The 15,682-nt window shown below is 38.0% G+C and overlaps 1 protein-coding gene across 1 annotated transcript; it reads left to right on the top strand.

Annotated features, from left to right (window-relative positions):
- Positions 1-3,212: 3,212 nt before the first annotated feature.
- Positions 3,213-14,805, top strand: flot1b (flotillin 1b). Its single transcript, XM_041793950.1, has 13 exons — positions 3,213-3,334; positions 4,142-4,197; positions 4,656-4,731; positions 7,884-7,974; positions 8,857-9,000; positions 9,198-9,317; positions 11,336-11,431; positions 11,553-11,705; positions 11,831-12,012; positions 12,142-12,187; positions 12,306-12,443; positions 13,096-13,260; positions 13,345-14,805. The coding sequence occupies exons 2-13, from the start codon at positions 4,155-4,157 to the stop codon at positions 13,366-13,368; spliced, it is 1,278 nt and encodes a 425-aa protein (XP_041649884.1). The 5' UTR covers positions 3,213-3,334; positions 4,142-4,154; the 3' UTR covers positions 13,369-14,805.
- Positions 14,806-15,682: the final 877 nt, after the last annotated feature.

Below are 15,682 nucleotides of genomic sequence, written 5' to 3'. Positions count from 1 at the left end.
ATTTGGTGTTAGTCATCTGATTATGTGAAATGGAGATCAGCTGAGTGCAGAGAGTGTGTTTCAAGTGATTGTAAAAGATGTGTCTGAAAGGTCCAGTTACTATTTAACCGGTATTCCTGGCTACCATTGCACCATGAAGACAAAAGAAAACTTGAAGTTACACAATGAAGACAAAAAGAACACTCCAAGCAACTCAGAGAAAAGGTTATTGAAAAGTATAAATCAGGGGATGGATACAAAAAAATGTCAGACACTTAACATCCCCCTGAGTTTAGCTAAATCCATCGTCAAGAAATGGAAGGAATATGACACGTGTAAATCTGCCTAGATCAGGCTGTCCTCAGAAACTGAGTGATCATGCAAGATAGAGACTAGAGAGAGAGGCCAACAAGACATCTATGACTACTCTGAAGAAGTGACAAGCTTTAGCAGCTGAGATGGGAGAGACTATGCACACAACAACTGTTGCCTGGAAAACTCCTATCAAAACTCGACCAGAGTTCACCAAAAGGCACGTGAGAGACTCCATGGTCAAATGGAAGAAATTTCTTTGGTCTGATGAGACCAAAATGGTGTTTTTATTGGCCATCAAAAAAAAGACACTACTAGTATGTTTTGCAGACACCAAACACTGCACATCACCACAAACACACCATCCCCACTGCTAAGCACAGTAGTGGCAACATCATGTTGTGGGGATGCTTCTTGGCAGCAGGCCCTGGAAGACTCATAAAGGTAGAGTACAGAAAAATCCTTGAAGACATTCTTACTCGGTCTGCAAAAGAGCTACTGCTTGGGGGAAGATTTTTTCCAGCATACCCAAGGCATACAGCAAAAGCTACCCGGAAATGGTTTTGTTTCATACCTGCTCCCCATGCAACCTGAGCAGTTTTGCAAAGAAGAATGGGGTAAAGTTGTAGTGTCTAGATGTGCAAGCCTGACTGAGACCTATCCACACAGACTCAGTGCTGTGATTACAGCCAAAGGTGTATTTACTAAATACTGACTTGAAGAGGGTAAATATGTATATGGTCACTTTTTACATTTCATATTTAATTTCATTGACATTAATTTGTATAAATCCAAGCCATGCATGTCTGTAAAATAATACAATTAGAGCGTTAATAATGGCTGGTGAACTCTGCCTCTGGTGGATTTGGTCTTTGTCTTTTTTTAAAGGACTTTGATAAAACATTTAGTTTAATCTAAAGAATGAAGGGTGAAAGGGTATCAGGTGGATAATAAAATACTGGGAGCAACTCTTCATAAAAAGCATTATAATTCTAAAGACAGCCAGCGGATGGAAATAATTTCTAATTCAACAGACAGACAGACAGACAGACAGACAGATAGATAGATAGATAGATAGATAGATAGATAGATAGATAGATAGATAGATAGATGTAAATGTAAATGTAGATCCAGTTAAATGCCCCACTAAAGCTGAAGAAAACCTGAAGAACTGTTGAAAGTTTCTGGTGACACAGAAATGATCCATTCAACTTCAGGTGCGAGGGAGTCAATAGCTTTATGAAACAGGTGTAGTCTGTTTTTGCCTAGAGAAGGATCCTGATAACAAACCTGCCCAAGCATGCAGAGGAAAACCCCTGATTTACTGAAAAGGACACAAACTTTAAGTCTTCACAAGTGGTACAGTGGCATAGGGATTAAGAGCAGTGCCTTAAAATGAAAAGGTTCAGGATTCAACCCCGGGCCAGGGGGGTTTCCTGTGAGGTGTTCAAGTCTTCTGTTTATCTCTTACTACTGCATGGAACTATTCATCTACCCTAGAATACTGGGAGGTATACAAACCTTTAAAAGTAAAAAGTGACAGACAGAACAGTGATGTACCTGCATCACAGCCCATGGGTTCTGGTTTTCAGTTCTTGTCCACAACTTTCCTGTGAGCAGCTGGAGTGCTCTAGCTCTCTCCTTTTGGTTCAGTGTGCTTTTGACCCAATATAAAATTTGCATACTTCCATGTCTTTAAAGCTGGGTGCAAAATTTAATCAAGAATAACATGTTTAAACAAGTAATAAAGCAATGTGATATGAGTTAATCCCACAAAAAATGATAGAGCAAAGAAGTGGAATGAATTTTGTATACATGAATTTTAACCATGTCATTCATTGACTAAAATTGTTGAGAACAATATCAGAATTTCTTTTACTCTGAAGAATACATATCAGTTATAGAGCCCTTAAACAAAGTCAGACACTATCATCTCTGTGCCCCTTGATAAATCTGTGTAAGGCAGTAACTTGACCAGATCTGAGACTGAAGTATATTTGACAGAAATCAAGGGTATTTCTTCTCCTGAATGAAGCCCATCAACATCAGGAAAATAAATCTTCTCCCAAGCAGTAGTTCTCTTACTGACTGAATAAGAATGTCCTCCCAGATTTTCCTAAATTCCCTTTACCCCTCTGCCTTTACAAGCCTTCCAGGGCCAGCTGCAGAGAAGCATCCCCACTGCATGATGCCCTGCTTCACAGTAGGGATGGTGTGCTTGTGGTGATGTGCAGTGTTCGGTGTTCACCAAACGTCGCATGTTGTCTGATTGCCGAAAAGCCCCATTTTGGTCTCATCAGACCAAAGAACATTCTTCCACTTGATGATGGAGTCTCCTACATGCTTTTTGGCAAACTCTAGGGTCTAGGCAGATTTACACATTTGCCATATACCATCCATCTCATGATGATGGATTTAACTGAACTCTTGGGGACTTTCAGTGCACTGGAAATATTTTTTGTTTGTTTTTTTTTTGTTTTTTTTACATCCATCCCCAACTTTTCTCTGATTTGCTTGGTGTCCTTTTGTCTTCATGGTGTAATAAACAATAATGACTGGACCTTCTAGACACAGGTGTCTTTTTATTACAGTCACCTGAGACACATTCACTGTGTTCAGGTGGTCCCCATTTTACTCTTTTTTTAAACACATATTTTTATTTAACTCTTTAGAAATCTGTTTTCACTTTAATATTACAGATGTTAGTTGTAATTTGTTATCGTAAAGCCAAATTATATTTACAATGAATGATTTATATAAAAAAGGTGAAACATCCAAGGGGGTGAATATTCTTTACAGGCACTGAAATGGTCCATGACAGAGACACGGAGAGCATATTAAATGATGCTGTAATGTTCAGAGTCGACCAATAGATGGCGGCAGACAGGGGTCGTCATTGTCGTGAGGATGGGCGTGGTCACCGCACACTTCCTTTACAAACAGACATTTTTGCAATACCAGTTGACGGGGAACGGTGCAGTGTCTAACTGTGTCAACGAAAACTGGCCACCTAAGGATTATCTGTTGTTCTAACAAGACATTGGTAAGTTTCATGAACAAGGGCATTGATTTGATACATCTTCTTGCAATAGTAGAATTGTGTAGTACTGTTAACTCGGGTCTGTTTTCCGTAAGCGCAGTGACGTTGTCGACTGAGACCCGATTTCACTGCCTTTAACTGCTAGAGTTAGCCAACGTTAGCAGGCAGCAGGCTAGAGAAGCGGGCCGTTACTCGGTTAAACGTTGACTGTATCACATGCCAGCTGTTATTCTTTGGGCTCCGAGTACATTTTGATGTTTTAAACAGTGACCGTTTGTTTTTTTGGGCGAGGGGAACAGCGTGTTGCTAGCTTGACCGATGTCCTAATTTAGAGGAGGTGTAATCTGGTTGACTGGGTAATTATGGAGAGATGATTGAGGGTCTGCTTTGAATGACTGACGTTGACATGTGTGGGGTTTACACTTCGAACTGGTAACATGCTCCAGCCAACAAAATCAAACAGAGGAATTCAATATTTCTAGCCATTTATGCTTAAACCACTCCCTCGTATATCGTGTTTATACCGCCATGAAGTTTTTCAAGTGTCTCTTTTATGGGGTTAAACAATATAGATGGTTTTCGTTGATAATGACGATTCATAAAATCGTTAGAAGTACATACTGACTCCAAAATAGAATTATATATTATATATTCACTTATCATACACATTACAATTTTGCTCCAATTTAAAATTCAAGAAAACCTGACACTGTATTTCTCCGTTACTCATATTTTTACCCTTTTAATGACTTGTCTTCATTTTTAAAACGCACTACTATTTATCTGTTAACCTGTTTATTTATTTTTTAGTTAAGGAATCAAAATGTTCTACACATGTGGACCAAATGAAGCCATGGTAGTGTCTGGTAAGCTATTTATTCACTTTTACGTGGTTGTTTTTCCTGTAATAACATGAGTTTAGAAACGACTGTTAATGTAACACGTGACCTCCATTAACATGTGATACAGTTCCAGTAATCCAGGAGGTTACTGTAAAAATGCATTTTGTTACTGTACTCCTGTAATAAAATAAGGCAAGACTAGTATAAAGTTGACCTGTAGACCTGTGTCATGTGACAGATTAAATCATTCATGTATGTGATAAGATGATACTAAGCATCTCCTGTCAGGTTTGAGTAACTCAGAAATTTTCCGTCTTGTTGTAAAAGGTAGCCCAATCTGTATTGACTAATTACTAGCGCTGTAATCTGGGTGTTGCATACTTTACATTTTCTGCCCTTTAAACCAGTAACTAACTGTGTTACTGAATAGTTGTCCTGTGTTTGTGATGCGTGTGCTTCCCTTTTCATTTCTTTCCTCCCAGGCTTCGGCCGTTCGCCTCCTCTAATGATCGCTGGTGGAAGAGTGTTTGTCTTCCCATGTATTCAGCAGATCCAGAGGTAATCAGATTTCTAGTTTCCATTTATTTCCCTTTTTTATTTATGACGATAAAAGAGAGGCATGGGTCTTTGCTGGATTTTCTACATTTTATATCCAGCCACTTGTTGTTGGCAGCATGGAGAATTGTTTTTTTGTGGTTGCCAGTGGATTTTATTTCCTGTCTCTGTGCAAAGACGTGTTATTTGATCAGTATCACAGCAGGATGAGTGGTAGTGTTCTGAATATCATTGCTTGCATTCAGTCAGGCACAGGGCAGCAACTCTTAACCTTCCACCAAAAAAAAGAGAAAACAGTAAGAAACCCAACAGATTTTAATATTTTTTTGCTCCACCAGCTCAAGTACATCTTAATCTTAACTGAAAATGGCCGCTTGCCAAGTAGCACAAACATTCTCCTGAGCACTTTCCACTTAGTGTCCATGGTTACCACAGACTGGCTTTCTGTTTGATGAATGTTGTTTGTATGTTTTATGATAATTTCTCAAGCAGGGAGCCAAATAAGAGTCTGTGTTGTGACTCAGAGGCACTGGATAGATTAATTAGGATAAACTATCTGCTGTTATATTTACCGTAAGTATTTAGGAAAGTGTACAGCAAATACATTTACATTAGTTTTCTCTAAAATCACATACTCATTCCCTATTTCCTATATATTGAGCTGTATATAGTGGACTTTATTGTGCACTCATTGGTATAATAGAAAAAAATGATTTTGCACACCAGTGTAGCCAGACAATGGTGCCACCTATAGTAAATTTTTCACAACTTTTCACAAAAAATAAGCTGCTAAATCTATTAATTAGTAATATTATGATTCATATTTCCATGCTGTACCTTATTTAATTTTACATATAGATAATAGTCTCTGTCAGTAGTCACTTTATGGAAAAGCGCATAGTAAATCCCTTGTACTTCATTGTAAAACATAATAGATTTAGGTAAAAATTATGCAAAATATGACCATTTATTTTGCTTGTTTAAGCTTAGACCTGAGATGCATGATGGTAAACAATGCAAACTCTATTTTTCCATTTTAAAAGAAAGCCATGCAATTCGTAAGTAAAAAACCCCTATTGTGAATCAACCAATCCTCTATTCCTTCAGCTAAATATGGTAAAATTTCCAAAGTAAGTAGAATGCAATACAAACAATCAATAAAGCTAAAACAGTATGAAAGGAACATTCACATTTAAAACTAGAAAAGCACTCGCAGAGCGCAGACCACTGCCATTAGCCCTATCTTCCAATAGTGGAGAATCCTTTAAAAAATTACTGGATCCAGACGGTGACCTGGATCAGTGTTAATTTTGACAGCACTTTTTAATATAGTTTTAGTTACAGTCTTTTGCAAAAAAAAAAAAAATCTTTTAGTTTTAGTCATAATTTAATCATCTAAATTGTTTTCGTTTTAGTTGATGGAACTTCCCAACATTTTAGTCGACGAAATTTACAGTAAATTTAGTTGACTGATTGGATCTCTCCCCAACTGATCCCACCACCATGCAGCAAAAGCAGTTGTGATTGGATCTCCCCCGTATCTCATCCCACCTTTTCACACAACCAAAGTAGCTGTGATTGGATATATGCCTAACTTGCCCCTGGTTTCTACATGACGAAATTAGTTCTGATTGGATAAAGTCTCTGTCAAACATTTTCTTCTTGTTTTTATTTGTTGACTAAATTGTCAATTAATTTAGTTTTAGTTTTTATCTATGTGCACTTTATTTGTTACTGTCTCGTTTTTGTCAGGGATAAAAAGGCTATTAAAGAAAACTATAATGAAAATAATTAGTCAACAAAATTGTAACTGATCTGGATCACTCCCAAAATCTAATCAGTTCTTCCTTATGCCATTTGTGACATTTCCTGAAAATTTTTATCAAAAACCATGCCTAAGTTTTTGAGTTATGTTGCTAACAAACAAACTAATTAACAAACCCTGCCGATCACATAGCCTCCTTGACGGAGGTAAAAAAAAACACTTATTGACTGTTAGCTAGGGTAGCAAACCTGAGGAATACTTCTACTAAATATGCAAAAACATGCAGTAGACTAGTCAGGCTTAGAAACCTGTATACAAATGATTTTCATTCATGATTTTCATGCTAGTGCTGAACTTATGGTGATTAGCTTAATAACTGGCTACATCAGAGAGCACAGTCTAGACCTGCCCTGTTTGTAAAGTGTCTTGAGATAACATTGGTTATGAATTTGTGTCATACAAACAAAGCTTGATTGATTTAGTTATGAAATACAAAATGGAAAATTGTAGTTGATTTGGATATGTTAATTATATGCATCTATTGATTTGATAATGACAATGCATTAGTGTTGTTCTTTATTTGATCTTGTTTATGTGATATGTTTTTTTGGTGAGGTAAGAGGGGTAGGTAGTAGGTTATAGTAAACTCCACCTTCAGCCTCTGCCCTTTTGGTTACCTTGGAAATTCAGAAATTTCCCTTTGACCTTGTTAATTGTTCTGTTTCTTGTGAGTAAACAAAAATGTATAATATATAATGAACAGCGATGCTCATTTAGAATTGGGACATCAGTATAGAACAACATATTCACTATATAAAGCTCTATGTATTGAATAGGGTGTGGTTTTGGACACAGCCATCGTGAAGCGTTTTAGCATTAGCACTCATGGAAGGTCTCTTGTCCAATCAGGATATTCGGTCCAAACTAAATCTTGTGTATAAGAAAGAAAAAACTCCCAAGCACTCCCTTCAAACATTGAAATATTTTTATTTTCACAGCATGGTCACTTACTGACCTTAAAAACCCACTTCAACATGTTTTGGTTTCAAGCCTTCATCAGGAAGTCAAACAAACAGAAGCTGGGAAGCTGTAGTTTCTTTAAAAGTGGTACTGACCAATGGCCACTCGGCCACTCAGGCACATAGGTAATGGTCTGCAGAAGGTGTTGGCATCTAAAACGTCCGGATGGGGTTAATACAGGTCAAAGCAGATACAACAATTGTATAAATACATACATATATATACATGATAAAAGGTAGTTAAGAGCCGTGCAAAACTACTATATAAATGGTTAGATGAGGTAAAACAAGATGTTCAACAAGGTGTTCAACAATGTTTTTTAAATAAGTTTATGTCTCATTTAATTCATCTTTATATTTTTTCTTCCTAGAATCACACTGAACACCCTGACGCTAAATGTGAAGAGTGACAAAGTCTACACCCGACATGGCGTACCAATCTCCGTTACTGGGATTGCACAGGTATGCTTTGAGAAGTGGATGACAAAAGGCTTTTGTTTTGTTGAGTGAAAAACCTGTGTATGGTCTCACAAAAAGAGGTTCTTATAACACAGTTGATGTACTTCAGAAAAAAAAACTAAAAGCAGGGTAAGGGACAAGCTGCTATTATAAAGAAATACTCCTATTTTCAGGTAAATGGAGCAGCAAATGTATTTTTTTCCCCCCAGTTCAATCTGACTTTTGGATCAGACAGTAAGAAAGGATCCTGAGATTTTAAGTTCCTGTGCTCTTCTGACTGATGCATGTTAGAAAAACATAACATGATGCATATTGGTCTATGTGTAGACGCAGACGCCCATCCAAAACATGCATATGACAAACAATGATGTGTGGGGGCTTTAAAATTAGCGATGAACCTCAGAGCTCCATAATACAGTAGAGCATGCAAGGGCTGAGATGGAGTATGCATTTACAAAACACTACTATACCCCAGCACAGACTTAAAAGTGGCAGCCACCAGTCCCTTTCTGGACTAAAAAGAGAGGCAGGATTTGATTCTGAAATAAAAAACCTTGTTTTAGTTTGAGCCTTTAAACCAGCTGCTTAAAATGAAGACTGTAAATCAAAATACAAAGATATCTGTAGCTTGAAACGAACTCAATTTGTGTGGCGAGTGCAGGCAGGCTCATTGACTTGGATTTACCTTTTGACAACAGCGATTTGTGATTTGTAGTGATTTGTAGTTATTTGTCGAGGAAGGTTCATGTTTTTAACAACTAATAGAAGAGTCTATGTGTAGGTATAGATCGATGGGTAGGTAGATTCTTCTACCTGAAAACAAATTCTTTCAGTATCCAACCTTCCTGGTCGATTCTAACCTTTTCTTCGACTTCTTTTTTCCAGGTGAAGATCCAGGGCCAAAACAAGGAGATGCTGGCCACCGCCTGCCAAATGTTTATGGGCAAATCTGAGGCTGAGATTGCCCAGATTGCACTGGAAACACTAGAGGGACACCAGAGAGCCATCATTGCCCATTTGACTGTGGAGGTTGGTGCACTAACATTGTTAAATATATTTGCACAATATTTTCTGCCTCCATTACAGATTCTTAAAGGGCTTTTATGTTAATGACTAATGCTTCACCACAGAATGAATGCTTGTATGCAGTATCTAATTACTATGCCTTGCACAAAAGGATAAACGACATTGTAACATTGTAACTCTGTGTCTGCCTGAGTAAACAGGAGATCTACCAGGACCGTAAGAAGTTCTCTGAGCAGGTCTTCAAGGTGGCATCCTCTGACCTGGTCAACATGGGGATCGGTGTTGTCAGCTACACGCTCAAGGATGTTCACGATGATCAGGTACTTGGATTCATATTGTGTCAGTATTTCTAGCCCACTTCAGACCAAAGATTTGCGACATGGAGAGAGTCGCAGCAGTCTGAACTGAGCCTTTGCAACTCAAATCAAGCCGTCTGATGTAGTTGCCAGTGATTCAGCCTGTCAAGTTGCAGCAGGTTTTAGAAAGTTAAAACCAGCTGCAAACAGGAAAATATATTGTATATATTGTTTTAAAAGACTATAAACGTCATCACCATCGCAGCATGGCAGTGAAATTTCAAGGCACAGAAAAGCTTTGGAGATCAGTCTTGTTTTAACAAAGATATCTGCTGAGAATAGCTCATTTTCCACTGACAGATTTGGCTCCTACAGCCTTGAATTTCTCATGGATTATCCCATAAAGTGCAGCACTTCCTGCTCATGAGTGCAGCCAAATAAAGTAGAGAGAGCCTTTTCTAAAAATGCTTCTATTTCAAATTTTCACATTTATCTGCTTCTTGGAAATAATTAGGCCTACATCTATCTTTTAAAAGTTTTAACACAGAAACTCCAGCCTGCTAAACTCTAAACTGTCTCCTTTACTGCCTGCACATCAGGCTTAAATGCACAACTGTTGGAGGAGGCAGCAGAGTTATCAGACTGAGGTTTATGAGTAAAAACAGGTCAGGAATTGATGATGTGATAGGGTCTTGAAAATGATATCAAAAAGTGTAGTCAGATTTTTCCATAAATGATAGGGATGTAACAGTATTTGTATTTGGGGTCGCAGTTCAGTGCATGTAATCACAGACAAATGTGTCCAAATTATTTTTAAAAAGAAAACAAATATGACAGTATTTACCACCAATCCAGGTGGCAGTCATGTTTGAAAATGTTTGCTAATCGTTATCAAACAATCAGCGAAAAAGAAGAAGAAGGTGGCTTATACAACTTATGTGAAATTCCTCAAGACAACTCAAAATGAGGCTCAGTAGTGTGTATGCTCTCCACATGCCTGTATGCACTCCCTACAACATCTGTGTATGCGCCTGATGAGAACATGGGTGCAAAACATCAACATGGCAGATGATCAATACAGTTCCTTTGGCAATCCTGTTGAACAATGGTGTAGTTTAGAAAGCAGTATCCGACTTAAGTGACTTGAAATAAGCCACAAAGTCAGTAAAGTTACTGTCATGTTGTCGTGGTTTGTTTTCCATTCTGCTGACTCATTGACTGGCCTCTTGTAAACTGCACGTCTCAGATTATGACATGGTGATGTATCCATGCTATGGCACAGCTGGGCTTTAGCACTGTGAGTGCAGGCACTTGCTTTGCAGACTCGAAGTGGGACAGTTGAGCTTATGGTACAGGGTACCTGACCTTAATGTGAGTGGGTTGTGGCAAAAATCTTCCAATTAGAACACCAAACACTTTTGATTAATCTGTTTATCTGTACTCTTTGTCCTTCTTTTTTATGTTTTTTTAATCTATTTATTACCTAGTTTTTATCCTAGTTATGAGGATGCTGACAATCGGACCTCAGTAACTGTGTTTCATTCCTCCTCATGTGCATCATGTTTTGGAATGACAATAAAAAACTTTTAATCTTTTAATCTTTAATCTTTAATCTTTATTTGAGCTTCAGGAACTGTCTCTGTGAATCTGAATATTTCTATTTGAAAGTTTTTGGTCTTAATTTCTTCAGTTCCTCAATAATAATAATGCACTTAAGTTATTAGTACTGACAAACTGTGCATGACTCAACTGACCCCCGACCGCTCTGACATCCCATTAGTGATGAATAAGGCCTGAGTGCTTCAGCGATAGCCACAGTAGCTCTTGCTTGTGTAGCCTAATGCACTGACATCCTTTTAACTGCTCATGCTGTGTTATTATAATATAATGATACAGTGGAGGTTTTGGATGGATTTTTAGAGAAAAATAGGGATAAATTGGCTTCACTTCTTGTCATCTCTTATGGACGTAATATTGTACTGACCATTTTATTTTGAAATTATTTTAAAATAAGAATCACACTAAAACTAACTCTCCTGCAGGACTATCTTCACTCCCTGGGTAAAGCCAGAACAGCTCAGGTACAGAGAGATGCCAGGATTGGAGAGGCCCAGTATAAGAGAGATGCTGTCATGAGGGTAGGAGAAGATCATTTCTGCATTCCCGTTGTTTATTATTTATGAGAATATTCAATTATTTGAAAAGTAAAGCCCAACATTTTTTTTTTTTACCTTTGTTATTTTCTTTTTTTCTGCACAGGAAGCCAATGCCATGCAAGAGAAAGTTTCGGCTCAGTACAAGAATGAGATTGAGATGGCCAAAGCCCAAAGAGACTACGAGCTGAAGAAGGCTGCCTATGATGTTGAGGTCAACACCAAGAAGGCGGAGTCAGAAATGGCCTATCAGCTACAGGTACACTTGTGTTCCTGGTCTGATATTCTCATTTACATATTTTTGGGGGCTACCCGGACAAGTTTCTACCGAAAGAATCAACCCATGATTGTACACCATATCTAAATATCTGCTTCCATCAAAAGGTTGCCAAAACAAAACAACGCATTGAGGATGAAAAGATGCAGGTTCAGGTGGTGGAGCGAACCCAGCAGATCACACTGCAGGAGCAGGAAATTGTCCGCAAGGAGAAGGAGCTGGAGGCTAAAATTAAGAAGCCTGCAGAAGCAGAGAAATACCGTCTGGAGAGACTGGCTGAGGCTCAGCGGTGAGTGCAAACGCATGGTACTTTTTAAGTTTAGTTTTGATGAACAGACTCAAACATGTGCATGAAAAACCGGCAAGAAGGATGAAATTAAACCAATTTAAACGTTGTGGTCTCTGTTCATTCTGGCAGCCTGCAGCTCATCATGGAGGCTGAGGCTGAGGCCGAGTCCATCAGAGTGAGTCTTACTGTATCTCTGCCTGTTAATCATATTACCCTAACCAAACCTTATTACTGAGGGACATGTTGTCCTGGACACTTGCATTGTGTTCATTTATTTGTGTGTGTCTTTGTAGATGAGAGGTGAGGCTGAGGCTTTTGCTCTGGAGGCTAAGGGTCGTGCCGAGGCAGAGCAGATGGCCAAGAAGGCAGAGGCCTTCAAGGAGTACAAAGATGGAGCTATGGTGGACATGCTGCTGGAGAAACTGCCACTGGTCAGTATCACTGCTGAATGAGGCCTGGTCCACTGGGAGGTTTTCCTCCACCATTAACAAAAATACAATGCTACATATTCACCCCTTTGGATGTTTTACCCATTTATTGATTTTATAAATAGATCAGGGACAATATAATTTGGCTGTTTTTGGCCAAAAAAACCCCAAAATAAATTATTTAATGTCTTCTACAAAGTAATGTCAGTAAATAGAAAATATGTAAAATAAGTGCATAAATATCCTCTCCCTTCTTTTGTGAATGTGGTTCTGAAACACAGGTGGTAATACTTGAACTAATTTTTTTGGGAAGGGTTAACAGTATTAAATGAATACCGCCCAATCCTAACTGGTACTATGGAAAAAGTACAGAGGAACACCTTTTCCGTTTTTGTTTTAAAATTCTGTAGTATTTCTGTTGACATCACAGCTTCAGCCTCATGATAAACAAACGTTGGTCTTTGTCTTTTGGGTCAGAGTGATCTGTCTTTATAGTTTTGGAATGATGTCTTTTTACTCCCATTTACCTTCTCAAAACCCATGACACTTTTTAGATTAATTAAAATTCCCCTAGTCTTTGTCGTGTTGAATTTTACTCCTTGAAAGTTTCCATTTTTTAAACTAAGTCCTCTTTTGTGTTCTTCTCATCCCACAGATGGCAGAGGAGATCAGCAAGCCACTCTCAGCTGCCCACAAGGTCACGATGGTGTCCAGCGGCAGCTCAGAGGTTGGGGCTGCCAAACTTGCCGGTGAGGTGCTAGATATCATGACCAGGCTGCCCAACGCTGTGGAGAAGCTCACTGGAATCGACATCTCTCAGGTACAGCTGCAGTGTGTGGATAAGTTAATGTCAGTTAATGATGAAGAGCGAGAACTGGCTATAACTTTATCCCGTGTCTCTCAGGCTGCAGAAAAGACGGTGCGTTAAAAGATCTGGAAGGAAGTAATCAGAAGTGTCGACAATATTCAGACCAGGAGCTCCAAAGTCTCCTCCTCGTGCCTATAAACCACTGTAACCACTCAGCAACGTCATAGTCTTGTCTGACTGTGTGCATGTTTCACTTGTGTGTCTCTTCTGCTGGTTTCTGCTCCATTTCAAAGGGATTTTTGGTTCCTCTTCACAAAGTTTCTTTTGAAATTCCTCGTCTGGCCGGTTGTGTTTTCTGCCATGGATGATAATAGAAAGCAGTGAGGGATATCATATTATTACTGACACTAGTTTAAGCACCAGGCCATAAAAAACTGATTTTTTATGTAACTGCTATCAGACTTAGTTTTCCTGTGTGGGTCAAATTCATCTTTTTTTACTCATTGCTTTTAAGCATATGAAAGTTTTTTGTACCTTCCATTCATTAAAGGGTGCTGATCTATTTCGTCACAGCATCAGCTGTTAGCTTTGTGTGGGCATATTGTTGCTTTTATTGTACTTATAACCTATTTACTACTAACAGTGCACTCAACCAGTATAAAGAGGCAATGTTTGGATTTTGCTAGATTACTCCAAATGTCTCCATGCAGCAATTGTTCATGCTACTGCACAGTTAGTCAAATTAGTTGCACTGCAAGGCAGAGGGTTTCTTTGTGATTTAAAATGAAGGGGAAGGAAGTGGTTGATGGGAACAAGGCTACAGGGTTTCCTGTTGAAAGCAGTAAAAGTTTGTAGTGAAATATGTTGACTGTTGGCTCTGCTGCAGTATCATCTGAAGTCTCGGTCTATGTATTGTTAAAGTCATATATATATATCACTAACTAGCCAACTAACAACCTGACTAACCAGCATGCTGCTTTAATGTGCTCGCTGCACAGAGTTTAAGCTGTCATGAGAGGTATTGTAGTGTGATATTTGCCGTCTTTTTCTGATTCGTTTCTCTGAGTTTTCACTCTAAGCTGATGACGAGTGTCATAGATTTTGGCTGATTTAAGCTTTTGCAGTAATGACAGGTTTTATCTCTTTCATTTTTTTGATACTTTTGACTTTGAATCAAAACTTTTCCAACTGCTGAGCCTTATGCATTTTGTTATCGCCAAGTGCCTGGTTAAAACTCTTTAAAGTGTAGTTCAGTTGACCTCTTGATAAACCTACTAAACCTCTCTGTCAGGTAAAACTTCCTCATATGCAACCTCTCAGAAGCCAGGTACCGTCACTTAGGACGACTGTAGATGAAAGCCAAACCAGTCTCTACTTCTTTTTTATGCTTCTTTTTACTAATCTCTTGCATATCTTAAACTTGTGCTGTTGCATGCCTATCCTCTAAGCTGGCAAAGCAATTTTTATATAGTGTGTAAGTTGTATACTAGTGTCAGATATTCAAGATTTATCAATAGTGAAATGATCTGTAGACAATAAAAGATGATGTAATCACTATAACCTTTTGATGTCTGTTTTTTTTCCACTGTAAGTTCCTCCATTGCAAACCTGTTAAGTTTTATAAAATACAACACAAAGCAGACTAGAGATATCATGACTAAGAATGTAGTGATAACTTTTGATATTGAAAATTGATTCAAATTTAAATTAAATGGTAACTCGGCATAGTAAGACATTATTAGACTATAACAAATGTTTTTTATGTGTCTGTTGCACAAAGGAACACTAATTTTAAAATCCACATATAGACTGCCATTCCAAATGAAAAAACTAAATACATTTGAGTGTGTCTGACAGAGGTGAAAAGTAAGTATTTGGAAAAAATGTAAGATTTGGGGGGAAATAAATAAATAAATAAATCTGTTCCTTCACACAACTGCTAGTTTAGACCTCAAACTACACAAATATTCCCTTCAAATTATTTTTATAAAGCAAAAGTACAAAGTAAAGTTAGAAACACATTTTGCCTCTTTTCTCAAAAATCAGATATTTATCTTCAATGTTCTTTCCTGCACACATCTGATAGAAATTTCTTGACAAAATTTAATGATTTAAAATTAAATTTGACATTTAAAGCTTACTGTGTGAGTGTAGGAAACAAGCTGATTGGTGTGATTTGCAATAGATCATTTATGAGGCCCAAATTTCACCTTTTTTAAGGTTTTCTGGGGAAATTATTTTTCAAAGTAAGATTTAAAAAAGATACAAGTCATCACAGAAGAGCTTGATGTGGTTCAAGAACCACATGTTGACTATCTCTGATCTAAGGAAGAAAAATGCAGGGTTCCTCTCAAATCAATTGCCTAAAGATAGTGTATATGAAATACTTCATGTATGCAACAGCACCCAAAGCTGAGTTTGACTTCTCTTGTTA

Source organism: Cheilinus undulatus, linkage group 8, assembly GCF_018320785.1.
Source record: "Cheilinus undulatus linkage group 8, ASM1832078v1, whole genome shotgun sequence".
NCBI classification, from domain to species: Eukaryota; Metazoa; Chordata; class Actinopteri; order Labriformes; family Labridae; genus Cheilinus; species Cheilinus undulatus.
This window is presented reverse-complemented; position numbering and strand designations above follow the sequence as displayed.